Here is a 15,465-nt window from a genome sequence, read left to right on the forward strand (position 1 = left end):
CAAAGTACTAGGATTACAGGCGTAAGCCACTGTGCCTGGCCAATTTTTTTTTTTTTTGAGAGTCTCGCACTGTCAACCAGGCTGGAGTGCAGTGACGCGATCTCTGTCTCCCGGGTTCAAGTGATTCTCCTGCCTCAGCCTCCCCAAGTAGCTGGGATTACAGGCATGTGCCACCACACCCAGCTAATTTTTTTTGTATTTTTAATAGAGACGGAGTTTCACTGTGTTGGCCAAACTGGTCTCGAACTCCTTACCCCAAATGATCTGCCCGCCTCGACCTCCCAAAGTGCTAGGATTACAGGCGTGAGCCACCTCGCCCAGCCTATTTACTTATTTTGAGACAGGGTCTTGCTCTGTTGTCCAGGCTGGAGTGCAGTGGTACTATCACAGCTCGCTGCAGCCTTGACCTTCCTGGGTTCAAGTGATTCTTCCACCTCGGCCTCCTGAATAGCTGGCACCACTGGCATGTGCCAACACTCCCTGCTGATTTTCTTTTCTTCTCTTTTTTTAGAGATGGGTTCTCACTATGTTGCCCAGTTTGGTCTTGACCTCCTGGGCTCAAGCAATTAACCTGCTTCAGACTCCCGAAGAGTTGGCATTACAGGTGTGACCCACTGCACTTAGCTTTAAACCAAAATTTTTTACGGAGACAGGGACTTGCAATGTTGCCACGCTGGTCTTAAACTTCTGGGCTCAGGCGATCTGCCCGCCTCGGCCTCCCGAAGTGTTGGGATTACAGGCGTGAGCCACCGCGCTGGCCTGAATTTTACAAGCAGTGGGCAATTATAATGCCAGGTTTCCACTTCAATGAAATCTTACATGTTTCCGTCTCTGTTCGGCAAGACTCTTTTGGGTTGCAAGTGGTAGAAATCCAACTTGAAATAACTTCAGGAAAAAAAAAAAAAGGCACTGATGCAAAGAACCTTGAAGTTTTTAGCTCACAGCATTTACCTTTTTCTGTTCAGATGATCTGAGTTTTGAATAGTTACCCACATCTATTGGGTGGTGGTCTGGCCTCTTCTGCCATCGCTTCTCCGGTCTCCACCCTCTCTATGCGCGGGGGTCTCCCATGCCTCTGCCTGGTGGTTGGGTTTGATTAGCAGAGAGCCCAGAACAGGTGGACGTGCGGGAAGGCATTGCCGCCTCACAGTTACCAGCCCAACGCTTCTCCCACTCTCTGACACTCTGTCCCTTGCATCTCCCTACATCTGCTCCCACTCATAGTCCTTTTTATTTTTTTCTTTGAGACGGAGTTTCGCTCTGTTGCCCAGGTTGGAGCGCAATGGCACGATCTCCGGTTACCGCAGTCTCTGCCTCCAGGTTCAAGTGATTCTCCTGCCTCAGACTCCTGAGTGGCTGCGATTATAGGCACCTGCCACCATGCCTGGCTAATTTTTATGTTTTTGGTAGAGAGAGAGTTTCACCATGTTGGCCAGGCTGATCTCGAACTCCTGACCTCAAGTGTCTGCCTGCCTTGGCCTCCCAAAGTGCTGGGATTACAGGGATGAGCCACCGTGCCTAGCTTGTCCACCCTCTTCTTGGGTCTCTCGGTTCCCTTCCCCTCCCCAGAAACAACCAGTGCCCCAGGCTCTTGTATTCTATCTGCCCAGAAATACGATCGCATGTTGTTTTATTTTTTCAATTATCAATAACTTGTGAGTGGAGAGGCTGCAAGCCAGGGATGTGAATGAACGTGACTCGCACATCAGGTCCCATGGAGACCAGGTTCAGCATGTTTTTCTTGTTGTCCCATTGTATTCCCACAAAAGCCCTGTTTTCAGTGGGTGGAGTCCAGAGCCATGGCTTTCTGGGAGGGATGAGGTCCTGCACTGAGGCCGTGACTAGCTGGCACTTGGCCATCGGTGGGATATCTGTCAACAGTAAATGGCTTTAGCAAGACCCAGGCATTGGCACTTCCTGATCCCAGGGGTTCAGATGTGTGTTGGCCAATCTGGGAAAACTCGCAGGGCTAGGAATCCCAGCTGGGGCCACACCTAGGGCAGGCGGGCTGTCCTTGGCCCTTTTGCTATTTTGGGTCCTGCTCAGCTGAATAGGCCACTTTTCCCAAAGAAGCCAATGTATAATTTTCATGAGTCCTAAACACCTGGTGGTTTTGCTCCCATGAGGCTATTTCCTCCTGGGGCTACAGGATAGGTTTTCTAGGCTCTAATCCCAGCTCTGCCATTTCCTGGTTGGGAGATGTTGGGTACTTTTTTCTTTTCTTTCTTTTTTTTTTTTAAAGACAGACCTTTCTCTATTGTGCAGGCTGGAGTGCAATGGTACAATCATAGCTCACTGCAACCTCAAACTCCTGGGCTCAAGTGATCCTCCCACCTCAGCCTCCCGAGTAGTTGGGATCACAGGCACGCACCACCACACCCAGCTGATTTTTTTTTTATTAAGAGACAGGGTCTCACTGTGTTGCCCAGTTTGGTCTTGAATTCCTGGGCTCAAGAGTTCACCTGCCTCAGCCTCTCAAAGTGTTGGGGTTACAGGCGTGAGCCACTGCACTCAGCTTTAAATTTTTTTTTTATAGAGACAGGGTCTTGCTATGTTGCCCAGGCTGGTCTCAAACTCCTGGCCTCAAGCGATCCTCCAGCCTCCACCTCCCAAAGTGCTGAGATTACAGGGGTGATCCACCACGCCTGGCCTGAGCATGTTTTTTTTTTTTAACCTTTCTGTGCCTTAATTTCCTCATCTGTGAAATGGGGATAATAATAGATTCTACCTCATTGGGTTGTTGTGGGAGTTAAAGGAACAAGTAAATGTTAGCCCAGGGCTCAGCAGTAAGTGCTCAGAAATATTAGCTATTTTTCTTAGGATGAAAATTAACATTTAATCAAATGCCGGCTTGCTATATTCACAGCTGCTTGATGTGTTCTTGTTGAATTCTCACAACAACCCTGTGAGTTAGGCCCACATATCCTCACTCTACAGATGTGGAAACAGAGGCTCAGAGTGGAGATGGGACTTGTTAAAGGCCACTCAGCTGGTATACCGCAGAACTTCCAACAGTCGGCTGTGCAGGCAGTGACCTCAGTCAGCCCCGCGACCGAAGTACAACGTCTCGGCTCATTTATTTCTCTACTAATTTTGATTTGCATCTTTGTATTTGAGGTCTCTCTGGGCTTTTGCTTGTTGGAACCAGATTTCTTGTTTTCATTTGTAAATATCTGGAGGGCGAGAGCCATATCTGAGATACCCAAGACGCTGTGTGAGAGTTTCTGAAACTTGCTTTATCCTGGGAAAGTTGCCTGAAGTGTTTGTTCAAAGAAGAGATTCTCTGGCAGTTTGATTGGGGAGTCTGACTCAGGAACAACAAGGGTGGGGCCCTGGAATCTGATTTTTTTTTTTTAACCCTGTGACTCTGGGAATTTATTTATTTTTTGCACGACTCAAAATTCTTAGGCTAACGTGTTTGGAAACTTTTGCTGCATAGAACTAGCGTGTCCTTTGCTGTTGAAGAAGAGGGTGGCAGCAAAGCAGACAGAGGCGCTCCCGGGATCCAGCCTTTTCCTTCTACAGGTGTTTTTCTTGCCTCAAGTCTTTGTGCTACCCTTGAGGGTCACTGTGTGCCCAGACCAGAGCTGGGCAGGAGTGAGGGGAGTAATAGGAAGGTCAACGTTGTCCCTGCACTCCTGGAGTTTACAATCTAATTGGACTGACAAGACACCTTCAGCAAGTCATGAGAAATGCATTCAGAAATTGTGGATTGGGGTCCGTTGGGCAAGCATTTCTGGGGCATGCGCAATGTGTGGAGTTCCAGGCATGTAGGTTGTAGAGATTATGAAACCCTGGATGCCCAGTAATAGACAGACCTTGGTTTTTGCCATCTGTGGCCCACAGCCAGGCCGGGATCCTGAGACAAACACCTCAGGCAGGGAACAGAACTGTCGAGAGCTTTTTTTGGCTTTTTATTTTGTGAGATGGAGTCTTGCTCTGTTGCCCAGGCTGGAGTGCAGTGGTGCGATCTTGGCTCACTGAAACCTCCGCCTCCCAGGTTCAAGCAATTCTTCTGCCTCAGCCTCCCGAGTAGTTGGGATTACAGGCATGTGCCACCACGCTCGGCTAATTTTTTTTTTTTTTTTTGAGACAGAGTCTCACTCTGTCGCCCAGGCTGGAGTGCAGTGGTACAATCTCAGCTCACTGCAACCTCTGCCTCCTGGGTTCAAGCGATTCCACTGCCTCAGCTTCTCTAGTAGCTGGGACTACAGGCACGTGCCACCATGCCCAGCTAATTTTTGTATTTTTAGTAGAGATGGGGTTTCTCCATGTTTACCAGGATGGTCTTGATCTCTTGACCTCGTGAGTCACTCACCTCGGCCTCCCAAAGTGCTGGGATTACAGGTATGAGCCACCGCACCTGGCCCATTTTTGTATTTTTAATAGAAGTGGGGTTTCACTATGTTGGCCAGGCTGATCTTGAACTCCTGGCCTCAAGTGATCCGCCTGCCTCAGCCTCCCAAAACGCTGGGATTACAGACATGAACCACTGTGCTCAGCCTCTTTTTTTGTTTTGTTTTTTTTTGAAGGCGGTATCACCCAAATAAAAATAACTTTATATTTTTTTCCAGATATAACTAATAAATGTTCATGTTACAAGGTTCAGGGCTCACGCCTGTAATCCTAACACTTTAGAAGGCCTAGGTGGGAGGATGACCTGAGCCCAGGAACTTGAGACCAGCCTGGGCAACATGGTGAGACCCCATCTCTAAAATTAAAAAAATTGGAAAAAAAAAAAGAAAGAAAAAAATCTTCAAGTGTAGACTCAGGAATCTGTGTTTCTAACCGCTGGTCCAGGGCATTCTGACGCTGGTAGCTCTGCTCCAGTGAGTAGGGAAGGCCAGCCAGTGAAGGCTCACGTTGCTGTGGGTGGCAGAAGAGGACAGCAGGAGATTCTGATCAGGAAGATCTTGAAGACAGCAGCAGCTTGACAAATGGAGGTTTCCAGGTAGAGGGAGCAGCTTGCACAAAGGCACAGAGGCGAGACACAGTTAGGGGTATGTTCTGGAGATGGCAAATAGAGTGGGTGAGGCCTGGATATGGAGGGCCTGTGCAAGATGAGGCTGGAAAGATTCAAATCGAGGAGGGCTTTGAGTGCTAGGCTAAAGCATCGAAATTTACTCTTGCCTCTGGCATTTATTTGGAAAATAGTGGTACACGAGGTAATTGTAGGTGATACGGTACACGTAGGGAGAACATTCTCTTTTTAGTCCCTTCTAAAGCACTTACATTGAGGAGAAAGTTTCGGTTAGTTGCTAGTCTATCTTTAACACCCCTCTGAACACTGCCTAATTTCCTTTCAACATAGAGAAACCCTCCTTAGGCTTAGGGCCTTAGTGTGAAACAAGAACAAGTGTGAATGCCTCATTTCCATGTTTGAATGATTGCTTGCTACTTATGGCAAGGGATACTCGTTTTCTTTTTCTTTTTTTGAGACAGAGTCTCACTCCGTCACCCAGGCTGAAGTGCATTGGCACGATCTCGGCTCACAGCAACCTCCACCTCCTGGATTCAGGTGATTTTCGTTCCTCAGCCACCCGAGTAGTTGGGATTACAGGCACGTGCCACTATGCCTGGCTAATTTTTGTATTTTTAGTAGAGACGGGGGTCTCACCATGTTGGCCAGGCTGGTCTTGAACCCCTAGCCTCAAGTGATCCTCCTGCCTGGCCTCCCAAATTGCTGGGATTACAGGCATGAGCCACTGTGCCTGGCCGGGATACTGTTTTTTTGTGTATTAAAATTATATAAAGCTTTTCTTTTCTTTTTCTTTCTTTTTTTTGAGACAGAGTTTCACATCTGTTCCCCAGGCTGGAGTACAATGGTGCCATCTCGACTCACCGCAACCTCCGCCTCCTGGGTTCAAGCAATTCTCCTGCCACAGCCTCCCAAGTAGCTAGGATTACAGGCATGCGCCACCACGCCCAGCTAATTTTGTATTTTTAGTAGAGACAGAGTTTCTCCATGTTGGTCAGGCTGGTCTCGAACTCCCGACCTCAGGTGATCTGCCCAGCTCGGCCTCCCAAAGTGCTGGGATTACAGGCGTGAGTCACCGCGCCTGGCCAAAACTTTTCTTTTTAAAATAAGTTTAGTTTTAAAAAAGTGAGTTGACAGGAGCAAAACTGCTAAGTAAATAATGCAACAAGCAGTGGTGCTCAAATATGGGAAAATAATATGCAGGTGATACCAGATTCTTGCCTTTGGGAAATGCAGACCCAGGTCCTTTTGTCTCTAGAGCTCACCGGCAATGTGAGGTGTTTCAGGTAGAAGGAACAGCATCAATGGGGTGTTGGCTAGTGTTTAACAACTGGCTCTCTGAAAAAGCAAAATAAAACACACACACGCCAAATCTGATGGTCTGTTTCCATGATGTGAATACCCCCAGCTGGGCCGAACTGACATCACTGAACACAGTGGAAAGCGATGACTGCAGTTGTCTCTCCTGGGAGCTTCAACACAGTACAGGCTGACAAAAGCGGGCAGGGAGTAAGGGCAGGTGGTGGGAGTGGCCTCTACGACAGAGAAGGGAATGGAGAGGTCAGGCTGGCTAGAGAGTGGGGTTGAGTCGTCCATGCCCTTGAATGCCAGGATGAGGGCTAAAGGGTCAAATGGAATGGGTGACTTCATATGCAGAAGTTTTTACAAAGAAGAGAACTCAGTTTGGCCAAGAGGAGTGGGGTCGTCATGCTGGTAATCACGTAACAGTGATTGTTCAGTCATGCGGAATGCTTTCAAGGTATTGGACACTGTTCATTTTTTATTTTTAGTTTTTGAGGCAGGGTCTCACTCTGTTGCCCAGGCTGGAGTGCAGTGGCGCAACCTTGGCTCACTGCAACCTCTGTCTCCCGGGTTCAAGCAATTCTTCTGCCTCAGCCTCCCTAGTAGCTTGGATTACAGTTGTTTGCCACCATGCCCGGCTAATTTTTGTATTTTTAGTAGAAATGAGTTTTCGCCATGTTGGACAGGCTGGTCTCGAATTCCTGACCTCAAATGATCCACCTGCCTTGGCCTCCCAAAGTGCTGGGATTGCAGGTGTGATCCACCACAACTGGCCGCTTGCAGGGTGTTGGACACTGTGGATATCACCTCATTCATTCTCCTAACAACCCAAGAGAAGAGGGACTGAGGCAAAGAGAAGTTAAGCAAGTTGCCCAAGGTCATACGGCTAGTAAATGGCAGAACAAGGCTCAAACCCAGGCACTCTGGCTCTAGAGTCTGTGTTCCTAACCACTGTGCTCTAGCACCTTGGAACCTTAGTCTCTTCATCTGCAAAATCAGCACTGAGGTGACAAGGCCAATGAGCAGAGGGTTGGAGTTACCCAGAACAACAACAACAACAACAAAAGTAATAGTAACACATATTTAGTCAAGGCTTAGATTCTGGCATCATGGGGATCTGGGTTCAAATCCTAACTCTGCCTTAGCCGATTAGGTTCCCTATCCTCTTAAAGCCTTGGTTTCCTTAGCTGTAAAATGGGGATATCATGAAGCTGTTAGATGTTAAATGAGAAAATGAATGAGAAAATTGCATGTACTGTCCATAAAGTTGAAAAGATAATAGGGGTGGGAAGGAGAACAGTCCGAGTTTGAATGCAGGTGGGCCCTGGGGCGTTGTATGGACTGAAGGACAAGGGTCAGTTGAATTGCCAAAGAGCTCTGAGACTGGCTGAAGGGACACTCATCTTGTGCTGGCTGCTAAGACCAAGGGGAATCCTGTGCCTCGCCCGAATTTTAGCCTTGCAAACAGCTGCTCACCCATAAAACTCACAGCCACCATTTATTGAATATCTACTATGCCCTGGGACACAGCAGACTGTTTTAGAGAATCTGCGAAGGAAACACAGTGACATCTGTTGGACACCTTGCAAACTGCCAGCTCAGGATAGTTAAGTTTGAATGTTAGATGGAGGGACCTTCCTTTCCACAATGACATGATTTTGTGAAGCTGAGTGTACGGCAGTTGTCATGATTAAAAGCAAGTGCCATGCAAAACTTACTGTGTAACAGGAAATGAAGGTGATAGCGTCCAATCTAATCTCAAGGTTTGAGTAGCTGTGGACAGCCCAACAGGCACACACCTCCCGTTAGTACATCCTTACAGGAAGTTAAGAATGAGTGAAAATATTGTTTTCTTTTTGTTTAATTTATGTGCATTATTTTTTTCAAGCAGCTACTAAGTTGTTAGGACATACTTAGTAGTTATCTTGGTCTACCTACTGCACTTACTAAACATAACTGTTCATTTTTTAATTTTTAATTTTCAGATTTTTTTGAGACAGATTCTTACTCTGTTGCCCAGGTTGGAGTGCAGTGGTGTGATCTCTGCTCACTGCAACCTCCGCCTCCCGGGTTCAAGCTATTCTTCTGCCTCAGCCTCCTGAGTAGCTGGGACTACAGGTGTGCGCCACCACACCCAGCTAATTTTTGTATTTTTAGTAGAGATGGGGTTTTACCATGTTGGCCAGGCTGATCTGGAACTCCTGACCTTAGGTGATCCACCTGCCTCCGTTTCCCAAAGCGCTGGGATTACAGGTGTGAGCTACCGTATCCGGCCGTTTCTTTTTTTTTTTTTCTTTTTCTTTTTTCTTTTTTTTTGAGACAGAGTTTCTCTCTGTCACCCAGGCTGGAGTACAGTGTCATGATCTCAGCTCACTGCAACCTCTGTCTCCCGGGTTCAAGTGATTCTCCTGCCTCAGCCTTCCGAGTAGCTGGGATTATAGGTGCCCACTGACAAGCCTGGCTAATTTTTGTATTTTTAGTAGAGACGGGTTTTCACCATGTTGGCCAGGCTGGTCTCGAACTCCTGACCTCAAGTGATCCACCCACTTCGGTCTCCCAAAGTGCTGGGATTACAGGCATGAGCCACCGCACCCGGCCACTGTTCGCTTTTTTTTCTCAGTGATTCTCTAGTCCATTGCCTTAACCACTCACCATGACTACAGCTCTTATTTACAGTGACTCTCAAGAATGCAAATGCAAATGCCATTCCTGACCTTGAGTTAATTCAGCTTTGTCCCCTGAGCGTGGGGGAAAGGCAGGCTGGGGGCTGGAAATTTCTGCTTGTGTACCTATCTCTGTAGACTCTCTGGAGGCTGCTCCCCAGTCTCTGTCACTCCCTCTCCAACCAAATCCACCTGCCGTCCCAGACTCAAATGCTCAGCCACCTATCTGCCTGAGGACCCAGCAGTTAATGAGTTTACATGCGGAGGGCAGGAGTCAGGGCCCACCATCCTTGGTTCCTCTGGCTCCCTGGAAAGGGAAAGTCACCAAGAGGCGGCTGCAGGCAGCAAAGAAAGTAAGCAGGAGAACCTCGAAGCCACAAAGGGACAGCACACAGCATCTTCCCTGTTTAGCCTGGACTTGAGAATGCTGTCCCCAGCAGTAAGCTGCCCAACCTCAAAGCAACTTGCACGGGGGTTTACAAAAAAATGCACTTGGCCAGGCACGGTGGCTCACACCTATAATCCCAACAGTTTGGGAGGCCGAGGTGGGCGGATCACTTGAGGCCAGGAGTTTCAGACCAGCCTGGCCAACGTGGTGAAACCCCGTCTCTACCAAAAATACAAAAATTAGCCGGGCACGGTGGTGTGTGCCTGTAGTCCCAGCTACTCAGGAGGCTAAGGTAGGAGGATTGCTCGAACCCAGGAGGCAGAGGTTACAGTGAGCTGAGATCGCACGACTGTACTCCAACCTGGATGACAAAGTGAGGCTCTGTCTCAAAAATGAAAACAAAACAAATGCACTGGAGGAAAGAGGGTACCACTCTCCTTAAGGCGGGGGCTGCCAACTTGTCCTGCACAGCCAGTCCACCTGGCTCAGGGGGACTTAAAGCCCAGCTCTGAGGGACTCTGAGCAGTCATTTAACCTCTCTGAGCCTCTCTTTCCTCCCCTGCAGAAGAGGGATTGTAACAGTTCCTAATTCATGAGTTGTTCTTAGAGTGAAATACATTACTGGCCAGGTGAGATGGCTCATGCCTATAATCCCAACATTTTGGGAGGCTGAGGTGAGAGGACTGCTTGAGCCCAGGAGTTCAAGACCAGCCTGGGCAACAAAGCAAGACCCCCATCTCTATGAAAAGTAAATAAATAGGCAGGGTGCAGTGGCCCACCCCTGTAATCCCAGCACTTTGGGAGGACTAGGTGGGCAGATGGCTTGGGCTCAGGAGTTTGAGACCAGCCTGGGCAATGTGGCAAAATCTTGTCTCTACAAAAAAATACAAAAATATTAGCCAGGCATGGTGGCATGCGCTTGTAGTCCCAGCTACTGGAGAGGCTGAGGTGGGAGGATCACGGGAACCCCAGAAGTATAGGTTGCAGTTTGCCAAGATTGTGCCACTGCACTCCAGCCCGGACGACAGGAGGAGACCCTGTCCCAAAAACAAACAAAAAAGACAAATATATAAATGAAGCTGGGCATGATGGTGCGTACCTGTAGTCCCAGTTACTTGGGATGCTGAGGTGGGAGGATCGCTTGAAGCCAGGAGTCAGGAGTTCTAGGCTGAAGTGAGTTATGATCATGCCACCGCACTCCAGCCTGGGTGACAGAATAAGAATCTGGCTCTTAAAAAAAAAAAAAAGTAAAATGGAACAGGTGAAGTTATTTTAATTTTTAAAATAAAAAGTTATTTTTATAAATAAAATTTTAATTTAAACCAAATTATTTTAAACTAAACATTATATTAATATATAATATATAAATTTTTAATTAAATCTAATTTAAAATTATTCTAAATGTTAACTTTTTTTTTTTTTTTTTTGGAGACGGAGTCTCGCTCTGTCGCCCAGGCTGGAGTGCAATGGCGTGATCTCGGCTCACTGCAAGCTCCGCCTCCCGGGTTCACGCCATTCTCCTGCCTCAGCCTCCCAAGCAGATGGGACTACAGGCGCCCGCCACCACGCCTGGCTAATTTTTTGTATTTTTAGTAGAGCCGGAGTTTCACCATGTTGGCCAGGATGGTCTTGATCTCCTGACCTCGTGATCCGCCTGCCTCAGCCTCCCACAGTGCTGGGATTACAGGCGTGAGCCACCGCGCCTGGCCTAAATATTAACTTTTAAATTGTCCTTTTTTTTTTTTTTTTTTTTGAGACGGTGTCTTGCTGTATCACCCAGGATGAAGTGCAGTGGCATGATCTTGGTTCACTGCCACCTCCGCCTCCCAGGTTCAAGCGATCCTCTGGCCTCAGCCTCCTGAGGCTAACTTTTGTATTTTTATTAGAGATGGGGTTTCACCATGTTGGTCAGGCTGGTCTCAAACTCCTGACCTCAGGTGATCCACCCACCTCGGCCTCCCAAAAGTGCTGGGATTACAGGTGTGAGCCACCACACCGGACTAAGTTTTCTTAATTTAAAAATTTAAGTCAATATATTTTTTTAAAATTATCACTTCAAGAAGTGACATTAGCCATCTTTGAAGTGCTTGGTAGCCACATGTGGCTGGTGGGTGAGGGCAGGGCCTGTTCGTTTTTTTTGTTTTTTTTTTTTTCTTGAGACGGAGTTTTGCTCTTATTGCCCAAGCTGGAGTGCAATGGTGTGATCTCGGCTCACTGCAACCTCCACATCCCGGGTTCAAGCGATTCTCCTGTCTCAGCCTCCTGCGTGCATCACCAAGCCCAGCTAACTTTTTAAATTTTTAGTAGAAATGGGGTTTCATCATGTTGGCCAGGCTGGTCTCAAATTCCTGACCTCAGGTGATCTGCCCACCTCAGCCTCCCAAAGTACTGGGATTACAGGAGTCAACCACTGTGCCTGGCCACAGGGCCTGTCTTTATTTAGAAGTTTGCTATTTTGTTCAGCACAGATTATTTTATATTAGTTAATAAATATTTTTTGAGGCTGGGCATGGTGGCTCACACCTGTAATTCCAGCACTTTGTGGGGCTGAGGTGGGAGGATCTCTTGAGTCCAGGAGTTTGAGACCAGCCTGGGCAACATGGTGAAACTCCGTCTCTACCAAAAATACACACATACACACACACAAAAATTAGCTGGGTGTGGTGGTGCACACCTGTAGTCCCAGCTACTCGGGAGGCTGAGGTAGAAGGATGATTTGAGCTCAGGAGGCAGAGGTTGCAGTGAGCCAAGATCATTCCATTGCACTCTAGCTTGGGCAACAGAGCTAAACTCTGTCTCAAAAAATAAAAATAAATAAAAATGAAAAAAAAAATCAGAATTGCACACATGAAATGGGTGAATTGTACGGTAAGTATATCTCAAAAAAGCTAAAACAATATTTTTATTGATTTACATACCATCAAACTCGCCCTTTTAAAATGTGCGATTCATTGGGTTTTAGTACAGTCACCGAGTTGTCCGATATCACCACAATCAATTGTAGAACATTTTTATCATCCTAAAGAAACCCGGCACCATGGAGCAGCCACTCCCCATTCCCTTCTCCCACCCAGGCCCTGACAACCACGAATCCACTTTCTCTCTATGGATTTGCCTGTTTTGGACATTTCATATAAATGGACTCACACACTATGTAGTCTTTAGTGACCACTTTTTCACTTAGCGTCATGTTTTCAAGGCTCATGCATGTTGCAGCATGTACTGGAAGTCCATTCCTTTACATGACCAAATAATATACCATTGTATTGGCTGGATGCCTGTAATCCCAGCACTTTGGGGGGCCAAGGCGAGGGCATCACCTAAGGTCAGGAGTTCGAGACTAGTCTGGCCAACATGGTAAAACCCCATCTCTACCAAAAATACAAAAATTAGCTGGGTGTGGTGGTGTATACCTGTAGTTCCAGATACTTGGGAGGCTCAGGCAGGAGAATTGCTTGAACCCGGGAGGCGGAGGTTGCAGTGAGCCAAGATTGTGCCACTGCACTACAGCCTGGGCAACAGAGCGAGACCCCATCTCAAAAAAAAAAAAAAGAAAAAAATATATGTCTATACCATCACATGGTCAAGCCATATTTTGTTTATATATTCATCAGGTGATGAATATTTATGTTTTTTCCACTTTTTGGCTCTTGTGAATAATGCTGCTATGAGCATTCATGCACAAGTTTTTGTATAGACATCTGTTTTTAATTCTTTGGGGTTTTGCATTAATTTTAATTTTTAAAATATATTGCATAAAAATATTATTTACCTTGATGACTGGGTTTGGCACTCCCTTAAAATTTGCAGCTGGGCTGCCAGGCATGGTGGCTCACTCCTGTAATTCTAACACTTTGGGAGGCTGAGGTGGGCGGATGGCTTGAGTCCAGGAGTTTGAGACCAACCTGGGCAGCATGGCAAAACCCTGTCTACACAAAAAATACACACACAAGGCCGGGCACAGTGGCTCACACCTGTAATCCCAGCACTTTGGGAGGCCAAGGCAGACGAATCACTTGAGGTCAAGAGTTCAAGACCAGCCTGGCCAACATGGTGAAACCCCAACTCAACGAAGAATACAAAAAAATTAGCCAGGCATAGTGGCGTGTGCTTGTAATCCCAGCTACTCCGGAGGCTGAGGCAGGGGAATCACTTGAACCTGGGAGGCGGAGGTTGCAGTGAGCCAAGATCGCTCCACTGCACTCCAAGCCTGAGTGACAGAGTGAGACTCTGTCTCAAAAACACACACACACAACCCAAAACACACACAACACACACACACACACAAAATCAGCTGGGTGTCGTGGTGCGTGCCTGTAGTGCCAGCTACTTGGGTACTTGGGTGGCTGAGGCGGGAGGATCACCTGAACCCAGGAAGTCAAGGCTGCAGTAAGCCATGATCACACCACAGCACTCCAGCCTGGGTGACAAAGTGAGAACCTAGCTCAAAAAATAAAAAAATAAATTTGCACCCGGGGCAACTACCACACTCATCTCAACTCAGTCTCACCTTGCATGTTTTGTGCCTTGCTGGCTGTATGACCCTGGACAAGTTACTTAACCGCTCAGAGCCTCGATTTCCTCCTCTATAAAATGGGGATAATCTCTGTACCTACTCACAGTTGGTAGCAGAATGCAATGAAGTGAGTTCACCCTCACAGAGCCAGCACTGTTCTTGGCACATGGTAATCTTAACATATTTTTTCCTACAGGGAGGCCTGGTGTCAGGCCAGGAGTGGGGTGGAAAGGTCCCAAAATGGATGGAAGGGTCCCAAAATGGCCGTGAGCGTCCTCTGCCCTTGAGAAGAGCTAGCCCGGCTGTCTAGAGCTCCCCGCTGCTGCCGCTCTCGTAAGCAGCAAGCGTTTTTGGCTCTCCTGTCTCAGCATGATGCCCCTACAAGTTCTTTCGGGGGTGGGACCCAATGCTGCACTCCTGACGGCCTCCCTGGCTCCCAGCACCTTCCATCCCAGCTGCTCAGGGCCCCTCACCTGTGCCTCCCCCACCCTCCCCTCTGCCCACTCCCATCGCAGGCCATAGCTCCCTGTCCCTCTCCGCTGCCATGAGGCCTGCACTTTGCAGGGCTGAAGTCCAAAGTTCAGTCCCTTCACTAAGCACACGGATAAATATGAACCTTGGAGAATTTCCCCAGCTCCAATGTAAACAGAGCAGGCAGGGGCCCTGATTCACGGGCCGCTGGGGCCAGGGTTGGGGGTTGGGGGTGCCCACAGGGCTTGGCTAGTGGGGTTTTGGGGGGGCAGTGGGTGCAAGGAGTTTGGTTTGTGTCTGCTGGCCGGCAGGCAAACGCAACCCACGCGGTGGGGGAGGCGGCTAGCGTGGTGGACCCAGGCCGCGTGGCCCTGTGGCAGCCGAGCCATGGTTTCTAAACTGAGCCAGCTGCAGACGGAGCTCCTGGCGGCCCTGCTCGAGTCAGGGCTGAGCAAAGAGGCACTGATCCAGGCACTGGGTGAGCCGGGGCCCTACCTCCTGGCTGGAGAAGGCCCCCTGGACAAGGGGGAGTCCTGCGGCGGCGGTCGAGGGGAGCTGGCTGAGCTGCCCAATGGGTTGGGGGAGACTCGGGGCTCCGAGGACGAGACGGACGACGATGGGGAAGACTTCACGCCACCCATACTCAAAGAGCTGGAGAACCTCAGCCCTGAGGAGGCGGCCCACCAGAAAGCCGTGGTGGAGACCCTTCTGCAGTAAGGAGCCCTGCCCCGTCCCCACTCCCAGGAACAGCCTAGAGGGGCCCCTAACGAGCCCCCCTTCTGAGTTGAGTCCCCATGACCTTCAGCCTTTAGCCTAGTTGCTGGGAAGGGGGACAGGGCCCATGAGAGCCCAGGGGTCCTTGCTTGGAGGTTTAAGCCTCCAGCCCCTGAACTGCTCCTCTGCAGAGTCCCAAATCCCATGAACTGAGGCCTTCAGCCCAGTCCTTGGGCAGGGGGGACATTTCCCAGGGGAGTCCAAGATGGGAGAAAAAGCAGGTGAGTTCACAACTCAAATGCCTGGAGAACTGGGGAGTGGTGGAAATTTTTAGCCACTGTGATCATTTATACTCTCCAGACCCTAACTCCTGCACTGAGTCCTCAGTGGGTAGGCTCCGGGGTCCAGGAAGCACTGCCAGGGAGGAAGGCCC

At 48.6% G+C, this 15,465-nt stretch overlaps 1 protein-coding gene and 1 long non-coding RNA gene across 3 annotated transcripts in view; one reads left to right on the forward strand and one right to left on the reverse strand.

The window, feature by feature from the left end:
* The window catches only part of LOC129009568 (uncharacterized), a 16,848-nt gene continuing 1,383 nt past the window's right edge, over positions 1-15,465 (reverse strand). The window contains exons 2-3 of the long non-coding RNA XR_008492804.2: positions 10,431-10,561; positions 1-6,316 (exon numbers count right to left, since the gene is read on the reverse strand). This is a non-coding gene — a long non-coding RNA (uncharacterized LOC129009568). The remainder of the gene's footprint in view (positions 6,317-10,430; positions 10,562-15,465) is intronic.
* The window catches only part of HNF1A (HNF1 homeobox A), a 23,751-nt gene continuing 22,765 nt past the window's right edge, over positions 14,480-15,465 (forward strand). Inside the window, exon 1 of one of the 2 annotated variants that reach the window (XM_054442722.2) lies at positions 14,480-15,031. In XM_054442722.2, coding sequence (XP_054298697.1) covers positions 14,706-15,031 — 326 coding nt within the window. In that variant the 5' untranslated portion in view covers positions 14,480-14,705. The remainder of the gene's footprint in view (positions 15,032-15,465) is intronic. The other variant, XM_054442721.2, reaches the window with a different exon arrangement.

The sequence above is a fragment of the Pongo pygmaeus genome, chromosome 10, assembly GCF_028885625.2.
Source record: "Pongo pygmaeus isolate AG05252 chromosome 10, NHGRI_mPonPyg2-v2.0_pri, whole genome shotgun sequence".
Classification (NCBI taxonomy): Eukaryota; Metazoa; Chordata; class Mammalia; order Primates; family Hominidae; genus Pongo; species Pongo pygmaeus.